At 33.5% G+C, this 17,708-nt stretch overlaps 1 protein-coding gene across 1 annotated transcript in view; it reads right to left on the bottom strand.

Annotated features, from left to right (window-relative positions):
* Positions 1-17,708, bottom strand: part of LOC109248191 (protein eyes shut homolog) — a 372,922-nt gene that overhangs the window by 169,528 nt on the left and 185,686 nt on the right. The window contains exons 2-3 of the mRNA XM_019417648.2: positions 6,978-7,922; positions 2,409-2,522 (exon numbers count right to left, since the gene is read on the bottom strand). Of these exons, the coding sequence (XP_019273193.2) occupies positions 2,409-2,522; positions 6,978-7,770 (907 nt within the window). The 5' untranslated portion in view covers positions 7,771-7,922. The remainder of the gene's footprint in view (positions 1-2,408; positions 2,523-6,977; positions 7,923-17,708) is intronic.

The following is a 17,708-nucleotide window of genomic DNA, read 5'->3' as shown; positions in this document are numbered from 1 at the left end:
AGTTACACATTAGTTGAAAAATGATCAGCATCTATTTTAAATGTTAATTATCTTAGAAGACTGTCTGCCAATGCTGAATTAGGTGCAGATGCAGAAGGGATTCTTACAGATCACTCTGTGAAGCATGTCTTTTCATTTAGATCAAATGACTGTCCCAAAATAATTTTCCTCATTTTCTATTGCAAGTTTCTCCGTACATATAACAAGTGAAGTGATAGTTATATAAATGTGTCAGCTCAATTAACACAACAAATCCATACACAGTTAAAAGATGCCAGCTGCTTGTTATTAGTAAAATTAGAGGCTTCAAATAAATCATTAGTAAATTTCAATAATGGTTTGAATTTTCCATCCAATTCATTGAATTAAAATAGAGCTTTACAAGTTTATTCTGTTGAAGGAAAGGTATCTGAAGAGATTAAGAACGTATTTGAAAATTCAGTGAAGTTGTTCAAAGATAAAATTATTTGTTCTGCTAAAATTATAAATAATTTTTGTGTATATTATATACATATATGTTATATACATGAGATATACAATATTTTGATCAAGTTGAGAAAAGGATGGGATTAATTTGAGAAAAGGATGGGAAAGAAATATACTTGAAATTTACTGTGATGCAAACATCATTCATATTTTAATACAAACTAGTGATATTCACACAATTGAAAGTATAGTTGCAAATTTTATAAATAATTTTAAATATACACAGGACCAGAAATATTTTCTTGACAAAGCTAGAATGAGGGGTAAAAAAGTGTGACTTAGCAAAATGTACTTTCATTTGCTGCTGTCCATTAGCATTTGGATTTTAGAAACACTTAAGCTCCTGAAGAGTGACTGAAAATAAGCCCAAATGCCTCTGAGAAGTTTTGACATTTTAGTGAAAGAACCCTCTAAATTTTCGTTGCATCTTGTTCACATTCAGTAACAAGCATTTAATAAAACAAGTTAATAAATTAAGCACACAAAATATCAGGTTTTGAAAGTTTTAGTGAGTGGTCCTTATTTTTAAAAAGAAATTAAAATTTATTGTTGCATAACACAACAGAGACATGCAACATACTCAGTAAGTTCAAAAGTGCAAATATTATAAGTACTATAACTGTGCTTTGGAATAACTAGACTTTTGGAGAGCAACATGAGGGGGATCCTATATTTCATAGATAAATTTATGTACTAGAACATAATGGAAATAACTTGAGAAATCCTATAATGTTGCAGTACTTAATATTGGCCAAATATTCAAAGGAATCATATGTGGAGATCATTTATTTCATGAGGTAAATGTTTGAAAATATTTGTCAAAGAAAATAATGTCAAACAGGATAAAAATATGGCTCCTATGAAAAACCTAACTTATGTGTTTTATACAGAAACAAACAAAAAACAAAAACAAAAAAAAACAACTGAATTGAGAATACTTTCCATTTAGCAAATTTCCTTTGAGATTAACACGAGCCTCAACATTTCAGTGAAAATAGCCTCAATTAAGAATGGCATAGTTAAATGTCAATTGAAGGCATGAACAATTTCAAGTTTATTAATTGTAAATGAACCTTGGGTATAATTTTATTAAAAAAAATAAAATAAGACCACATTGAAAAATTCATTCCTCATAAAAATATTAGCAACATACTATTAAAGATATATATGGCTAAACACAGTTTCTGCTTATATTATTTGGTAATGTTCAGATAATCAACATAAAGTATGTTTTTAAAATTTCCTTTTATTTATAGAGATCAAAGATCAAGGTATAATGATTTTATTTCAAAACAATTTTATGAAAAGTAGAACTATTCTTAAGAATCAGCCAACTTTATGTGTCTGCCTATTTAATGAAACCAATTTGAAATAAATATTTCGAATATTATATAATTGTAACTGCTTTTAGCTACCTCTTTTGCTCAAAAATGCCATGTTTTGGAAGATAAATTATATGGTTTCCATAATGCAGGATATGGTAAAATATTGTACAAATATTTTAACTCCATAACTTCTCTTAAGGAAAGAGAAGACTTGAGGAATGCAAGACCTGAAAAGATTTTTTTGAAGACAATTATTGGGAGTCCTTATTGCTTACATTGCTACCAACCCTTCTTACTATGGAACAGTGGCCAATGTATTCTACTAAAATTTCAAATCTCCCTCAACTGAGTTACGAGGAAGGACCTCCAAGAGAAACACGAAGAAATATTACCATTCTCTGTAATTTGGAAGACGTGCATTTTTTGTTGCACTCCCACAAAAGGAGTCTTTAGGTGTCTAATTGTGGCTGGAGACACCATTGCTTAAAGACATTTTTCAGTAATAAATGAAACATTTCAAGTTTAATTTGAAATAAATAAAACAATTAAAATGATTTGTATGCATGTGTATATACATATTATATGCACATTTTTTACCTGAAAATGGTTCATCACATTCACAGATGAAACTACTTGCAGTAATATTGCCACAATTCCCATGGAAACAGATACGTGGTCGACATTGGCCAATAATTTCTGAACAATGTATGCCTATATAAATGAAAATAAATTAATTTTGCAACTAGATTAAAAATATTTACATTGTATATAGTTAACTATGGTCATCAACTTTCCCAAATTCTTTAATCATGAGCAGAAATTGGGCATTGAAGAGGACATCTTTTGGGATGAGCACTGGGTGTTGTATGGAAACCAATTTGACAATAAATTTCATATATTAAAAAAAAAAATCATGATCAAAATTTTGACAAAATGTAATTCTAATTAATAAATAATACTCCATGATGATGTATATATATACATATATACACACATATATGCATATATATACACATATATGCATATATACACATATATGCACATATATACACATATATGCACATATATACACATATATACACATATATACACACATATGCATATATATACACACAAATATATACATATATACACACATATATACATATATACACACATATATACATATATACACACATATATACATATATACACACATATATACACACATATATATATATACATATATTTTTTTTTTTTTTTAAGTAGGCTCCAAGCCCATGTGGAACCCAACATGGGGCTTGACTCAAGACCCTGACGTCAAGACCTGAGGTGAGATCAAAGAGTCATATGCTCAACAGACTGAGCTAATAGGGGCCCTGCCATAGTGATGTATTTAAATTGAAACAAAAGTTGCTCAGTTGATTAAGTGTCTGACTCCTGATGTTGGCTCAGGTCTTGATCTCAGAGTCTTGACTTTGCGTTGGTAGGTTAGGGCCCTCAGTGGGCTCTGCACTGGGCATCATATCTACTTAAAAAAATTGCAACAAAAATTAATTTCAATAAATTTGACATAAGGTTTTCCATCTTCTGACCCCCACTATATATTCAAATATTTTTCTGATTCTTGATATTTGAGATTTAGTTATTTTCATGATAATTTGAATTTGTTAATGTTTCGACAGTATATATTAATAATATATGTTCTTCAACATACAGTGGTAGCACTGCAGTGGTAATTTACAAAGTGATATATTCAAAAGTATACTGTCTTAGCCCTATAACTTAGCCAAGGTGATAATTCCAAAGAGGAAAATGTAAAAGATTGACACTATCTGAAGAGGAACCAAGGCATAAACTTTCAGTCAAGCACGTTGAATAAGCTCTAGAGATCTGCTGTACAACATTGTACCTACTGTCAACATTAATATATCATACACTTAAAAATTTGTTAAGGGGGTAGATGTCATATTAAGTGTTCTTTTCATAATAAAATAAAAAATAAAATAAAATAAAATGAAATAAAATAAAATCTAAAATTATGGGGAAATAAAGAAAAGGCTGTTGGATTCTTAGAAGTTAGGCACGAACTTCTAAATTCTACATTTTCCTGCCCTTGCTGGTCTGTCAAGTTTCTAAATCTCACTTATATCCACTTTTGTGATCCTACAATATTGTATACCATAACCTTGTTTACAATACTTTTCCATGCAGTTAATTGGCTCATAATATCCTTTGTAGAAGAATATGCCCAGGACATTCAATGGCAAATGGACACATGTTACTATAACTGTTGTACATAATTTTCAATAGATTAGTCACCCCTCCATTCTAAGTGAATTTTTAATTTAATTTGTAAGCAGTTTTTGGCATTATCATTGATTCCTTTCAAATTCTTTATAGACTGACAGCTCTGACTCACTAATACAGAACTCTTCTTCCTTCATTTACCTCCAAACAACCCCCAACACAATGAAAATTTAAGTAAATATAATTATGTGCCAAATATTTCCATGTACAAAAACTAAATTAACAATAGAATGTTCAGTAGGTCATAATCTATTTCAATCAGTGTAAGGGGCCAAATAGTGAGCCATCAAAATTCATATGTTGATATCCTGACCTCCAGGACCTCATAGTGTGACTGTATTTGGAGACAAGATCTTTAGAAAGGTAATAAAACATTAAATGAGGTCATTAAGGTGGGTCCTAATCAAATGTGGCTCATGTCCTTATAAGAAGAAAAATTTCGGATCATACAGACAGATACAGAGGAAAGACACAGGGAGAACATGGCTGTCTACAAACCAATCAGAGAGGCCTCAGAAGAAACCAATCTTGCTGACATGATCTCTAACATTTAGCCTCTAGAATGGAAGAAAGTAAATTTCTGTTGTTGAAGCCACTCAAACTATGGTACTTTATTATGGCATCACTAGCAAATTAATACAGTTAATATTCTCAACTTATTTGGTAATTCTACATATTTCTATAACATCTGAGATTTAAAATTGAAGCAATTATAATTAAAGTGTCATTATGGTATATACTCAATATTATGGTGTTTAACATTTAATGGCTTAAATTATCTATGGCTGTGTTTCTATTAAACAAACAAACATTGGGTAGAAACAAACCACTCTATGCAACTAAGATAAAACCACTGAAATAGAATTCCATGGTATATGATTAAACATGTGCCAATTAATATTCTGATAGATGGTAGAAATTTTCTGGCCAAATATACTTTAAAATTCTTTGGACAAACTAAAATGGATGCTTTAGGAGCTCTCAAATTGCTTTTTCATTCACCTCAAATCAGCAACTTGGGTGCTTTCTCTTTTTTGCTGACCTTTCTTAATTTTAATTACCTGATAAACTCTGGAGAGAGTCAAAGTTACTTACATCTTTGTTCACCGAAGCCAATAAGAGTCAAATGGGAATTTGATCCCAGTTATAGAGAGAGGATGTTCAGTGGATATTGCTGGGACTTACTTTTAAAATGGTCTTGGTACTTCCCTACTATAGAGTTTAAAATTACTCTGAAAGATTGGCTTAGGTGAACTTTAGAGCCTACAAAGATTTATTGAGATATTCCATTACATTTTATTATACAGCCTTCTCAAACTTGGCTCCAATGGAGTCTTGACAGCAACATGCAAGAAAAACCTTGTTGAAGCCCCCTAAACCCTGTCCCCCCAAATTACAGTTATATCCTTGAGCCTCATCTGATCTAGTCAATATCTATCCAGCCCTCTTTCCTTTCTCTTGAACAAAATATACTACCAACATGTTATTTGTTTTCCCATATTATCATTGGGAAACTATATCAAGCAATTCCCTTTGTTAGATCATCCTCATCTTACCCACTAACCTTGTAACTCTCTATGCCAGGTCTCGGAAACTCCCACTAAAACAAATTCATTAATCCCTGTAGTTTAAAATTCCCCTACATTTCTCAGTATTTCTTTTTATTTTCCTCTGATGACCCAGATTCCCTAGTAAACTTTCAAGTGGTGACAGTGATTTTCCCTTTAATCCTAACTTCAGTCTCAGGTAGTATAATTTACATTTTTTTTAGATTGCCCTTCTGGTTTCATCTATTCACCAAATGCCTTCTTTTTTTATAACCTTTCCTCACCATTGTCTCTCATTTACCTTACTGTAACCAATTTTATTAATTATATCAATTTCTTTCCTTCCTTTCCAATATTATCTACCAATCACTTTATAAGAGCCATATCGGGGCACCTGGGTGGCTCAGTCGGTTAAGCGTCCGACTTCAGCTCAGGTCATGATCTCGCGGTCTGTGAGTTAGAGCCCCGCGTCGGGCTCTGGGCTGATGGCTCAGAGCCTGGAGCCTGCTTCCGATTCTGTGTCTCCCTCTCTCTCTACCCCTCCCCCGTTCATGCTCTGTCTCTCTCTGACTCAAAAATAAATAAACGTTAAAAAAAAATTTGTAAGTGCCATATCAACATCCATTAAACACATTGCTCTGGGCTTACAATTATCTTTTCTTTTTCAGTTCTGCCAAGCTACTTCATGCCTTCTACCCAAGCACATACCTCCTTACCTCTTTCCACTCAGATCCACACTTAATTACTACATTATTACCTAGAACTGTTTAACTTAAATACCATAAACTTGGGAATTTCATTCTACAGCTAATATTATTCCCATGTTTTGTTTTTCTTTTTTTAATTACATGAGACATTAAGAGGGAATTTGGGGAAAGATGTGAAAGTAGGTATTTCAGGATAAAAGATAGGTGCTTTAAAAAAAAATCTTAGGGGCACCTGGGTGCCTCAGTCGGTTAAACATCTGACTCTTGATTTTGGCTCAGGTCATGATTGCAGGGTCATGGGATTGAGCCCCACCTTGGGCTATGGGCTGAGCATGGAGCCTGCTTGGGATTCTCTCTTTCCCCCTGCTCCTCTCCCCTGCTTGCATGCTCTCTCTCTAAAATAAAATTTAAAAAAACAAAACAAACAAAAACCTCTTATTTAAATAAGAAAAAAAAATTACAGAATGCCTAATGGGAATTGTGTCCAGAATCCAAATTTAGCCCATTCTAAAAAATCTACAAAATTTTTAGAAGTGTAGTTTGTTTTTTGGAAAGTAGCAATATATGAATTCAGTTTATTTTCCTTTTTTAACAGAATTATGTTACTTAAAAAAAAATCTTACCTGTAAATGGTGGGTAACAGGTACATTCATATCCTTGCTTATTCAATTTTCCTCTTTTATTAATGCAACTGCCATTATTTTCACATGGTTTATAAGAACATGGATCAAGTTCTTGGCAATATTTTCCAGAAAATGGAGGCTGACAATGGCAGCTGTATGTCTTGCTCCAAACCTCAGTAAGACATTTGCCATGCCCAGAACAAAATTCTGAACTCAGAGATTCCTGGCAAAACTGTTCTTTCACTGTCACATTTAGCCGTAGCCCCAGGTGACAAAACGATGGACCACTTGCTGTTACTGTGATAAAATAATGTGTTCCAGCACTCAGCCACTGAGAATTAACAGTGTGCATTCCTTTTAGTTTGCAACCAAAAAGTAACTGATCTTCAGTTGTGGTGTTTTGCAGACAGTCAATGAATGATGCTTCAGAAACATTCATCAAATTTATTTCTGGAGATTCAAGAGATGGTTCAGAAGAAATTATAAGGATGTCTCCCAATTGAATTTGCAAAGGGCAAATCTGGGGAACAACTTGATTGCCTGAAGTGTTCATTTTAGTATTTACATCCCCAAACCAGCAATCTCCATAGAAGTCCATGCAGATGTTTTCTGTTAGTGTCCAATTCACCATATATGATAATGGTTGTGTATGCCATTCTTCCACAAATTGCCATTTACATGTTGTTTTTCCATTTATAAATGTGCTATGAAGAACCACCAGGCTCAGAAGCATAATTGATTTGTTAATCATTTTGGGAAATTGTATTTTACAGTCTCTCATGAAAAGTATCATAAAGAATTGCTGCAAAATGGGCTTTTAGTGTTGCTGAAAATTTGCAAGCAGAGATTTTGTTCAAGGATTCCCAGGAACTGGCTTTTTTTCTATTCCCAAATGCAAGTGGATTCTGATCAAGAAACAGTAGAGTTCAACTGATTTAAATATCGCTTTAAACATAAAAACATACATTGTTAGTGAAGTTACTTAATTATATAGACAATTCTAAGCTGGTTCCTGCAAAGACTATGCTGCCACCACCTATGCACCTTCTTTGTGAAACAAGGCCAGAAAAAATGTGGTGAAAATATACTGCACCTGATCCTGTCCTATAGAATTACCTGCTTCTGAAAAGTTTTGTATTGTTATATAATTATACCAGCAATTTACTGCAATCTTTTGTATGCTCTTTTCACCAAGCTTCAACAAAACTAAAATACAACAATAAGCAAGTTCCTTTATAGATGGTTTTAATTTTCTTCAGATATAAGTATTGCTCTCGGATTAGGTTTAGAAAATGCTTTAAAAAACACCATCCATAAAGCAAGAAAAAATGATTTAAATATAATGTTCATATAGTATTTTCATATAAGCCATAATGCACAAACCATGATCTTCTAATCCAGGAGGTGAGAACTCCCAGATATACAAGAGATTCTAGAAAATTCCATCATGGAAATAAATAAACTCAGAATGAGACTTCACCCAACTTCTGCAGAATTGTGGGAATATAGTAGGCCAAGAGGGAAAAGGAAGTATAAAATGGAATAATAAAAGGATGGTAAGTACAGGTATTATGTAATGACTTCTCTTTCATCACTCACCACTGGTATGAAAGGGAGACCATGGGATTAACCCTGTGGGTAAGGCATCATTACTCCCAGAGGCAAAAAAAAAAAAAAAATATTGCCACCACCCACAAAACAAAAAAATAGCAATCTTTGAGATTTAATATATTGACCCAATTAAAAAAATAGTAACTACAACTCATTGAGGGTTTTCTTTGTGTAAATCACTCTAGTATTTAATTAATTAAAAAAAACTGTAAAGATCGCAACAAAAGTTAAATTCTGAAAAGGTGTAATGGAAAAACATGCTCTTTTGATGTCAGTGATGTTATTTTTCCAGTCCACATTTTAAGGCCACATGGGTTTTAATTCCTTTCACTCTTATATAGACAAGAATGTATTAAATATATTCATTTAATGAAATTAACATAGTTGTATTAAATTAACATAGTAGTACTGAAGATTGAGTTAGATTATATAAGAATTTACAAGCCATTCAAAATCCCGTCATGTTTTACTATATCTTGACTGTCAGTTTGTTGTTAAATGACTTATGCCATTATGTGACACAATTAATTTGTTAATTCATATCAAATATTTATATTAAGTCCAATTTCTTAATGGCCATTCTAGATCATATAGAAATTAAATTTGAGTTGTAAATTTCCTCTTTGAAAATTCAATTGTATTATAAATCTATAAAATATAAATTCATAAGTAATATATTACCATAAAATATGCATATGGAAAATGTAAAATTGTAACTTTCCTGGAATTAAAAGTTATGTGTGATCATGTTCATTTCAAATGTTAGTCATAACTTCTGAATTATAAATTAGTAATCTTGCTAAGATTTAAAGACTACTTTGAACAAATAGATATGATCCGAATCTACATGCAAGGCAATATGCTAGGTACTGGGAATTCTTCAGTGACCAAGTGAAATGAACTATCAATGTAAAAAACTGAGAACTTAATAAAGGAAACAGAATTATTGGGCAATCATGATCAATTATGAAACAAATAGTCTAGAGCATTATGAGAATATGTAGTAGGGATATTAATAGGACACAAGAATAAGCTTGAACAATAAAATGGAATCATCTGGGGAAACTGTCAAGGGATGAGTATCCTCGGAAAAAATCTCTCTCTAAAGATTTGAGAAGAGTGTGACATTGGATACTTCTGAATAGGAGAAGTTGAACTTCTAAAGTGTAGAGAAAAAATAAATCATGATAAAATATTAGCCCCTGATTTAGAGAGAGATTACATCAAGATGGGGCATGCATCCTCAGTAAAAGGCTCAAATTTTATCTGAGGGTAATGGAGAGCCTCTTGAAGATTTTATGTGGGAGATTAATAAGAGGAAACTTTATTTTAATGATGTCAGGGTGAGGAATGGCTTGGTGGACACAATTGGGAGAGTTAAGACATTTGTGGAGGGGTCAGCAGCACTAATCTAGTGAAATGACTATGATGGTTTGATTGATACAGAGGCAGTAGAAATATAACGACACTGGTAGAGTCTAGAAATATTTAAATGGTAGAATTATAAAATCTTGAAGGCTGTTGACCTAACTAAGGAGAAAGAATCCAGGAGGACCAGGTATAGAAACAAGATGGCAAGGTGAAGGGATATGTCACAATCACTTAAGCATATACCAAATTTGAAGTGGAGTGGAATGATTTTCTTATAAAAGTATCCAGATTTTTGGTATACACAGACAAAAGCACAAGAGAAAGCTAGGCTGATGTTCAAAATCTGATTACGTTAATCATATATGTTTATATTTATATTTATATTTCAATATGTATGTGAAGTTGTTGGAATGTTGTTTTAAAATGAAAAAGACTTGATCTTGTTTAAATCATGAGAGAAGTATACAAAGGGAGATAATAAGGCCATATAGAAGAAAATATGTGGCAATAAATACAGTGCAGAGTAGAAGAAAAGGAAGAAGTTTATTATAGATTATTAAGACTGTGACTTTGGTGGCAGAAAGTTGAGGAATTTATTTTGTGGGATCTTCTATTTTCTTTATCAACTAGGAGACAATCAAGGAAATGGTGAGTTTCAAAGAAAGAGGGAAATGGACATGACCTGAAGTAAACAGGAAAATGTGAGAGAATGTTTATTAGGAAAAACACAGAAGGATCACTAGGCAACACTGAAATACTTTTGTAGCTGTTAAGTCACAAATTTATAGTAGTACACACCTGTACAGGTGCATTATTTTCCCAGTAGCATAGTCAAAAAAAGATACAATAAAAATTAAGTAGTAAATGGGTTTAAACAAACACAGTCACCAATTTATTTCCATGTTGAAATGCTAAGAAACAAATTTCATTTGCGTTGAAGCAGAATTAGGTCTCTGTGACATTTTTAGACTAGCTGCAGATGTGAGCTCGCATTACTGCATGGCTAATCCTGTGCTTCTCAGAATTCTCTGGGTCCCTAATTATTGTGCATTTATATTTTGTAAGAGAAAATGACTTGATAGTTGCATTTCTGTCTCCAGAAATTTTAAATAAATAAAAATAGAAGCAAAAAAGAGAAAGAAAAATCTCTACGAGGTCAATTTGCTTCTATATACTCTAAATACAAAATGCTTTGGATTTTATTTAGGAAAGTGATTATTAATATAAATATCAAATGTGGATACGTTTGAATCAGAAGCTATAATTTGGACTCAAAAGGTAATGGTCTATGCCTTAGTTTTTCACTTATAAAGACACTGTTAAAATTCTGTCCAAAGTAGCAGGTCAAAGGACATTCTGCGCATGCACACACGCGCACGCGCGCGCGCACACACACACACACACACACACACACACAAAATTTCATGTGTTTAAGAGTTGAAATGAGGAATCATGATCATCTCACATGACATCTTTTACATTCTTCATCCAAGAACTCTAGAAATCCAGGAATTATGATGATGCCATTCATAGCATTGCACACAATTACAACCATAATATCATTAGGCAGTGATGTTACTAGGATAATATTTCACAGGAAAAACTAGTGAGTAATTTCAAATAATGTAAGCTGTATTATTTTTATATTAGCTTTGTAGTTCAGTTACTCTGAAAATAAAGCCCAACTTATATTCAATATTTAATAAAAGATAGGAAATATTTCTTCGATTCGCATTTAGAAATCATCTTAAATGACCTCCTTTAAAAAATACGGAAATAGATTCAAACAAATCCATTTTATATAAACAAAGGATAATTTGAATAAAATGTGTCTATTTCAGTGTTTGGATTATAACAGACATCCAATAAAAGATAGCCATTAAGGATTAGAAAAAATACATATAAATCATTTGGATTGTGCTCAATACATAATATCATGAACTGTGTTAGCTTTTAATGAGCTTGTAGTTGATTCCACAGAAGAGTGAGCTTTTTCATTTTTACCCCATCATGAAGTATGGCCTCCACAATAAAGTTTTTATTTTTATAAATTAATAAAAAATGTATGAGATAAAATGAACAGATCTAAAAATTCTAATGTATTGGACCCGACCTCTACATAGCCACACAGCACATTTTGGACACCAAAGATTAGACTGAAATTGTTGAGGAGGGCAAAATATGTATTTTAGAAATGTAAATATAGGGGAGCACACGTGGCTTAATTGCTCAAAGATCTGATTCTTGACTTTAGCTCAGGTCCTGATCTCAAGGTCTGTTAAGTTCAAACCCTGTATTGGGCTCTGCACTGACAATGCAGAGCCTGCTTGGGATTCTCTCTCCTTCTCTCTCTGTCCCTCCCCTGTTTGCACATGCTCTCTCTCTCTCTCTCTCTCAAAATAAATAAATAAACTTGAAGAAACAAAAAGAAATGTCAATATAGCTATCAGCATGATGGAAGATGAAAATTCTAGCAGGGAATCCAGAAAAGGGGAAAATGGTAAATTTGAAAATTAAAACTGAGGGAGAAGCAATGGAGAAGAGATAGACAATTTAGGAAGAAGAATATTCAGAATGAAGTTACCAACCGGACATGAGATTAAGCAAAGGGACTTAGGTGAAAAATGACAGATCCTGAAGAACAGTAATGTTCAAGGTGACCAAAAGTATTTAAGTAACTGCATTTTGTTAAGGAAAACAAAGGAGGGAAAGGATTCCAGAATTTTTGGAGTTAATACTTCCATAAATTAGGAAGTGAGCTAACTAAATTTGATGATTACAATGCAGTTTAATTGATGTGACTCGAGATTCAAGTGAGATTGGTTTACAGGAGTTAAGACACAGAAAAATCCGATGGAGAGAACTCCTTGGGGAAAAAAAAAAGTCTGTGAAAAAGGAGAGTGAATAAAGAAGTCAAGAGAGGGGAGTTAATACCTCATCTTATTTATTTTTACTTTTTATTTATTTTTTATTTATTTTTGAGAAAGAGAGAGAGAGTACGTGAGTGGAGAAGGGGCTGGGGCTGGGGAGAGAGTGAATGACAGAGAGGATCTCAAGCAGGCTCCACACCCAGCGCAGAGCCAACATGGGGCTCAATCCTACGACCCTGGGATCACGACCTGAGCTGAAATCAAGAGGTGGTCACCCACCCGACTGAGCCATCCAGGAGCCCCTAAAAATTTATTTAAGACATCATTTCCTAAGAAAAGCTTTGTTTGACCTCAAAAACTCTATGCTGGATACTGCTCCACATGTGCCCTCACATTGTGGTATGTCTTCAAGCGCCTTTTTAACAGGAAATAGTGTCAGGACTGTATTTTCAGTTGTTTTCCTGAAAAATCACTTCTATTCTTCGTGTTTATATTATTCTAAACTAAGGTAAGTCAAGAATGGAGCAAACATCAGGAGTGTATTTGGGTCAGTGATGTTAGAAGGTTGAATTGGCCGCAAGACAGTGTTATCTCAAGGATGAGTTTAGGAATGAAGAACATCAAAGGATTAAGCTTGGGGATGGAATAAGGTCAAGACTTTTTCCCTGCTTTTTCTCATTTAGTTATAAATGTATAATTTTATGATACTATATTATCATGCTGTAATGGCCAGTAATTAAATTTAGTCTGTCATTACTTTAAAACTATTTTCCTTTTCATTCCACATGCTCAATGAATAGGCCTCAGCATTTAAAAAAAAAAAAATTTAAACTTTATTTTTTTGACACAGAGAATAAACGGGAGAGGGTCAGAAAAAGCGGCAGACACAGAATCCGAAACAGGCTCCGAGCTGTGGGCATGGAGCCCGACGTGGGGCTCGAACTCATGGACCGTGAGATCTCGACCTGAGCCGGAGTCAGACACTCAACCGACTGAGCCACCCAGGCACCCCAGGCCTCAGCATTTTTAAGTGGTTTTTATTAAAGATAACTTATGAGAAATAGAGTTTGTCTTCTATGAATTAAAATGGTTTTCCATAAGCAACCTAGACTAAAAAATATTTTGCAATAACATCACTGTATCTGTGTGCGTCCATGTGTGTGGCCTTCAATACAACCTACGTAATTAAAACCTAATCGTATCACTATTTTTATCCCATTTGTAGACGGTTAAAACAAAATTTTAAATGACTACATCAAGGTTCATTATTTACCTCATTCAAATTCATATCTCCTACCTCTTGGTTGAGATCATATATTTTTTTCCTAGAATACTTTATAATTCAAAGCAGAAAAAATACATTTAAAGGAGTCATCTAAATTGTACTTGCCATAATCTATTTAGTGTATAATATCAGGATCTAAAGTGGTAATGGGTATAGAAAAAAAAAATTAATGTGTTGAAATTCAAGTGAAGAATTAATGATGTTTGCTAACTATACAATATAAAGGAGTTATTTTAAAGACAATCATTTTAATTACGATTATACATTTTGTATTAATTTTGCTATATCTTGCAGTTAAATTTTATCAAACCTTTTATTTCATGAGATTCTTGAAAGGTATAGATAATTGTTGACACTTAAGAAAACACTCTAATGAATCAGAAGTTATTTAGTAATACTCTAAAATATTCTCAGCACATTACCATTATCTAGAAGTTGAAAATTAATGCTAAGCAGAAAATGATGATATAATGGCATCATACCTTCCCCAATGTAATCATTTGCTTTTAGGAAACAGAAATAGTTTTATAAAATCAAAATTTGGATAATTTATGCCTTATTTTAGACTTCCTCTCTCACCTTCTTTAATTCAGAATATGATTTTCTAGATTCTCAATCTTTTTTTTTCAAATTAAGTGAAACCTTCTTTCCATTGTCTATACATTTTAGCTTCCATAAGAATTTTTTAAAGAAATTTTTTTGTTCTTGTTAAAATAGTTATCTTTTATTGAAATTTACATAACTAACATATACAAAAACCCAGAGGCTGTATGTGGCTCCATTGCCAAAAATGTTTTCAGAGCTTAAACTACTTTTCCCCTTTCAGGAACCAACCCTTGCTTTCTAAAATTATTCCTTGAAAATGTTAAATGTCATAGAAGTGGTAAGACTTTCCTATACATCTTTTAGTATCTGCTAGAGTTATAATCACCCTTTACTGAGTCTTGGATAAATGATTATTGTATCTTCTGATATCTGCTGGAGGCCCACAATCTTTGAGGATCTAAATGTCAAGTCAAGCAAGGAAATAGTGGCTATAGTGGAGATATCAATGACCTGGACAGGGCCCTTCCTTTAGTCATTTCAGATCTAGACTAACAAACGTAAAATCAAGAAAATCTTGCTTGTAATATCCCCACCTTGTATATTAAAATAAGACCTGTAAGTTATAGTTTTGAAAGACAAAGCAGAACTACAGAATTTAGGATGTTTATTCTCACACTAAGAAAAAAGTGATTCTATTTACAACATAATTTGCTTGACATAAAAATCATAGAGACAAATTCAAGATAGCTCATGGTTCTAAGTGGCTCAAAGAAATTAAAGGAAAGGTAAATTCCAATCAAGAAAGGGGAAATAAAAGGGGCGCTTGGGTGGCTCAGACGGTTAATTGTCCGACTTCAGCTCAGGTCATGATCTCACACTCGGTTAGTTCGAGCCCTGCATCAGGCTCTGTGCTGACAGCTCAGAGCCTGGAGCCTGCTTCAGATTCTGTCTCTCCCCCTCTCTCTGCCCCTCCCCTGCTCATACTCTGTCTCTGTCTCAAAGATAAATAAAAAACATTAAAAAATTAAAAAAAAAAAAAAGAAAGGGGAAATAATGAACCACAACAAAGCTTCTGGGAGAAAAAAGGAACACTAAAGTAAAAGATATTGTGAAAAAAAAAGGAATTAAAACACACACAGCAAAGATAAAATGATACAGACAGCAAACTATTACGTGATCCTAACATATATAAGACAAAGTACTCTCTATTACAAGTGACAGAAAATGCAGAATAAATTATTCCTTGGGCATTTTCAAATGTTTTAATCCTTATTAACATTTTACTTTATTATTACTAAAGTTAAAAAAAAAAAGAATAATTTCCTGGAGGCTGGGTGGCTCAGTCAGTTAAGCGTCTGACTTCAGCTCAAGTCATGATCTCACAGTTCACGAGTTCGAGAAAGCCCCGAGTCAGGCTCTGTGCTGACAGCTCAGAGCCTGGAGCCTGCTTCAGATTCTGTGTCTCCCTCTCTGTGCCCCTCCCCCAGTCATACTATGTTTCTCTTTCTCTCTGTCTCAAAAATAAATAAACATTAAAAATTCTAATAAAAAAGAAAAAGGAAAAGAATGATTTAGGGGCACCTGGATGGCTCGGTAGGTTAAGCATCTGACTATAGCTATTTTAAATTCTCTGCATAATTATGTCTGTGTCATCAGAGGTTGGTTCTGATGCTTGCTTTGTCTCTTCAGACTGTGTTCTTGCCATTTGGCAGGCCTTGCAATTTTGTTGAAACCCAAACAGACTGTTATTGGAAAGTAAGAATTGAGGTAAATGGGCCTTCTGTGTGATGGATCTATGTAAATCTGTCTAGGATTTGGTCTTTAGTGTTTTCTGGAACTATAGGTGCCAACAGCTTCAAATTCATTTAGTATCTGTTTTTGTCTCCCCTCTGGACTTTGGACTTTCCTAAGTACTCCTCACAGAGAACATCTGATTCTTGCAGCTCTTTCATATGTAATCTATAATTATTATATTGAAGTCCTGTTGGCTTGATGTTAGTGTTTAAGGAGAGCAAGCATTCTATAATCTTCCAGTTATAAATCTCAGTATTTTAGTGGATCTGTTACTCTCATCTGTAGCCTTGACAAATGATTTGCCTTATACAATTTGACCCTCTTAGGTGAGAAAGGAAGGCTAGAGGGGTCTGGAAAGTGAGGTATGTCTTTTCCCATAGTTCTGAAACAAGATTTTGGTAAAATTTTCCCCCTAAAAACTAGGCTTTGGTCATAAAGAATGCCCGGGTTTGTTTCAAAAGGATTACTCTTCTCCTCCCTTTACCTGGGTCCCAAGAGGATCATTCTCAGATATTTACTGGAAAAAAATTGGTAAATATGTTGAAGGTAAAACCCATGAAACTATGGGGGCCCAGCTAGATTATAGCTTCTAGGAGCTTCTTCTTCTTATACTAGTCCACACTCAGCCTTTAGCAATTCATGAAAATTGCCATTTAACGTTCCTATCAGTGTATGCCTCCAGTGGCTTGGGCTCTAAGTAAGAGGGTTCTGCTGTGACTCTCTGTCATCACACATCTCTCTTGATTTTCCACTGCAACCTCAGTTTTCTGATGGGCCCAAGAAAATTCTTTGATTTTCATTTTGCTCAGCTTAATCTTGATATAAGAACAGGGGTGATAATTTCCAAGTTTTTTATATATCAGAGCTATAACCCAAAGTCTGCATGGAATTTTGCTGACTTTTTTTACTGGATTTTCAGATATGCTAGTGATTGTCTACCATCCAAGAAAAGGGCTTTGTCTACCTCCACCACAGGTAGCTCTACTTCATAGTATTCCATCATATGGATATAGTGCAATTTGTTTATCCATTCACTGTTGATGAGCATTGTTGTTTCCAGGTACTGTAACAAATAAAGCTGCTAAAAACATTCAAGAACGAGTCTTTGTGTGGTACCCATTTTTATTGATCATACATGAATATCTAGGAAAGAAATGGATGAGTCATATGGTTACTGCATGCTTATTTTTTTTAATAACCTGTCAAATGTTTTCCAAACTTGTTTTACCATCACACATTTCCACTGGCAATTTT

This window comes from Panthera pardus, unplaced genomic scaffold (genome assembly GCF_024362965.1).
Source record: "Panthera pardus isolate Hobbes unplaced genomic scaffold, ASM2436296v1 HiC_scaffold_17, whole genome shotgun sequence".
NCBI lineage: Eukaryota > Metazoa > Chordata > Mammalia > Carnivora > Felidae > Panthera > Panthera pardus.
The sequence above is the reverse complement of the archived record's forward strand: the minus strand, read 5'-3'. Positions and strand labels throughout refer to the sequence as shown.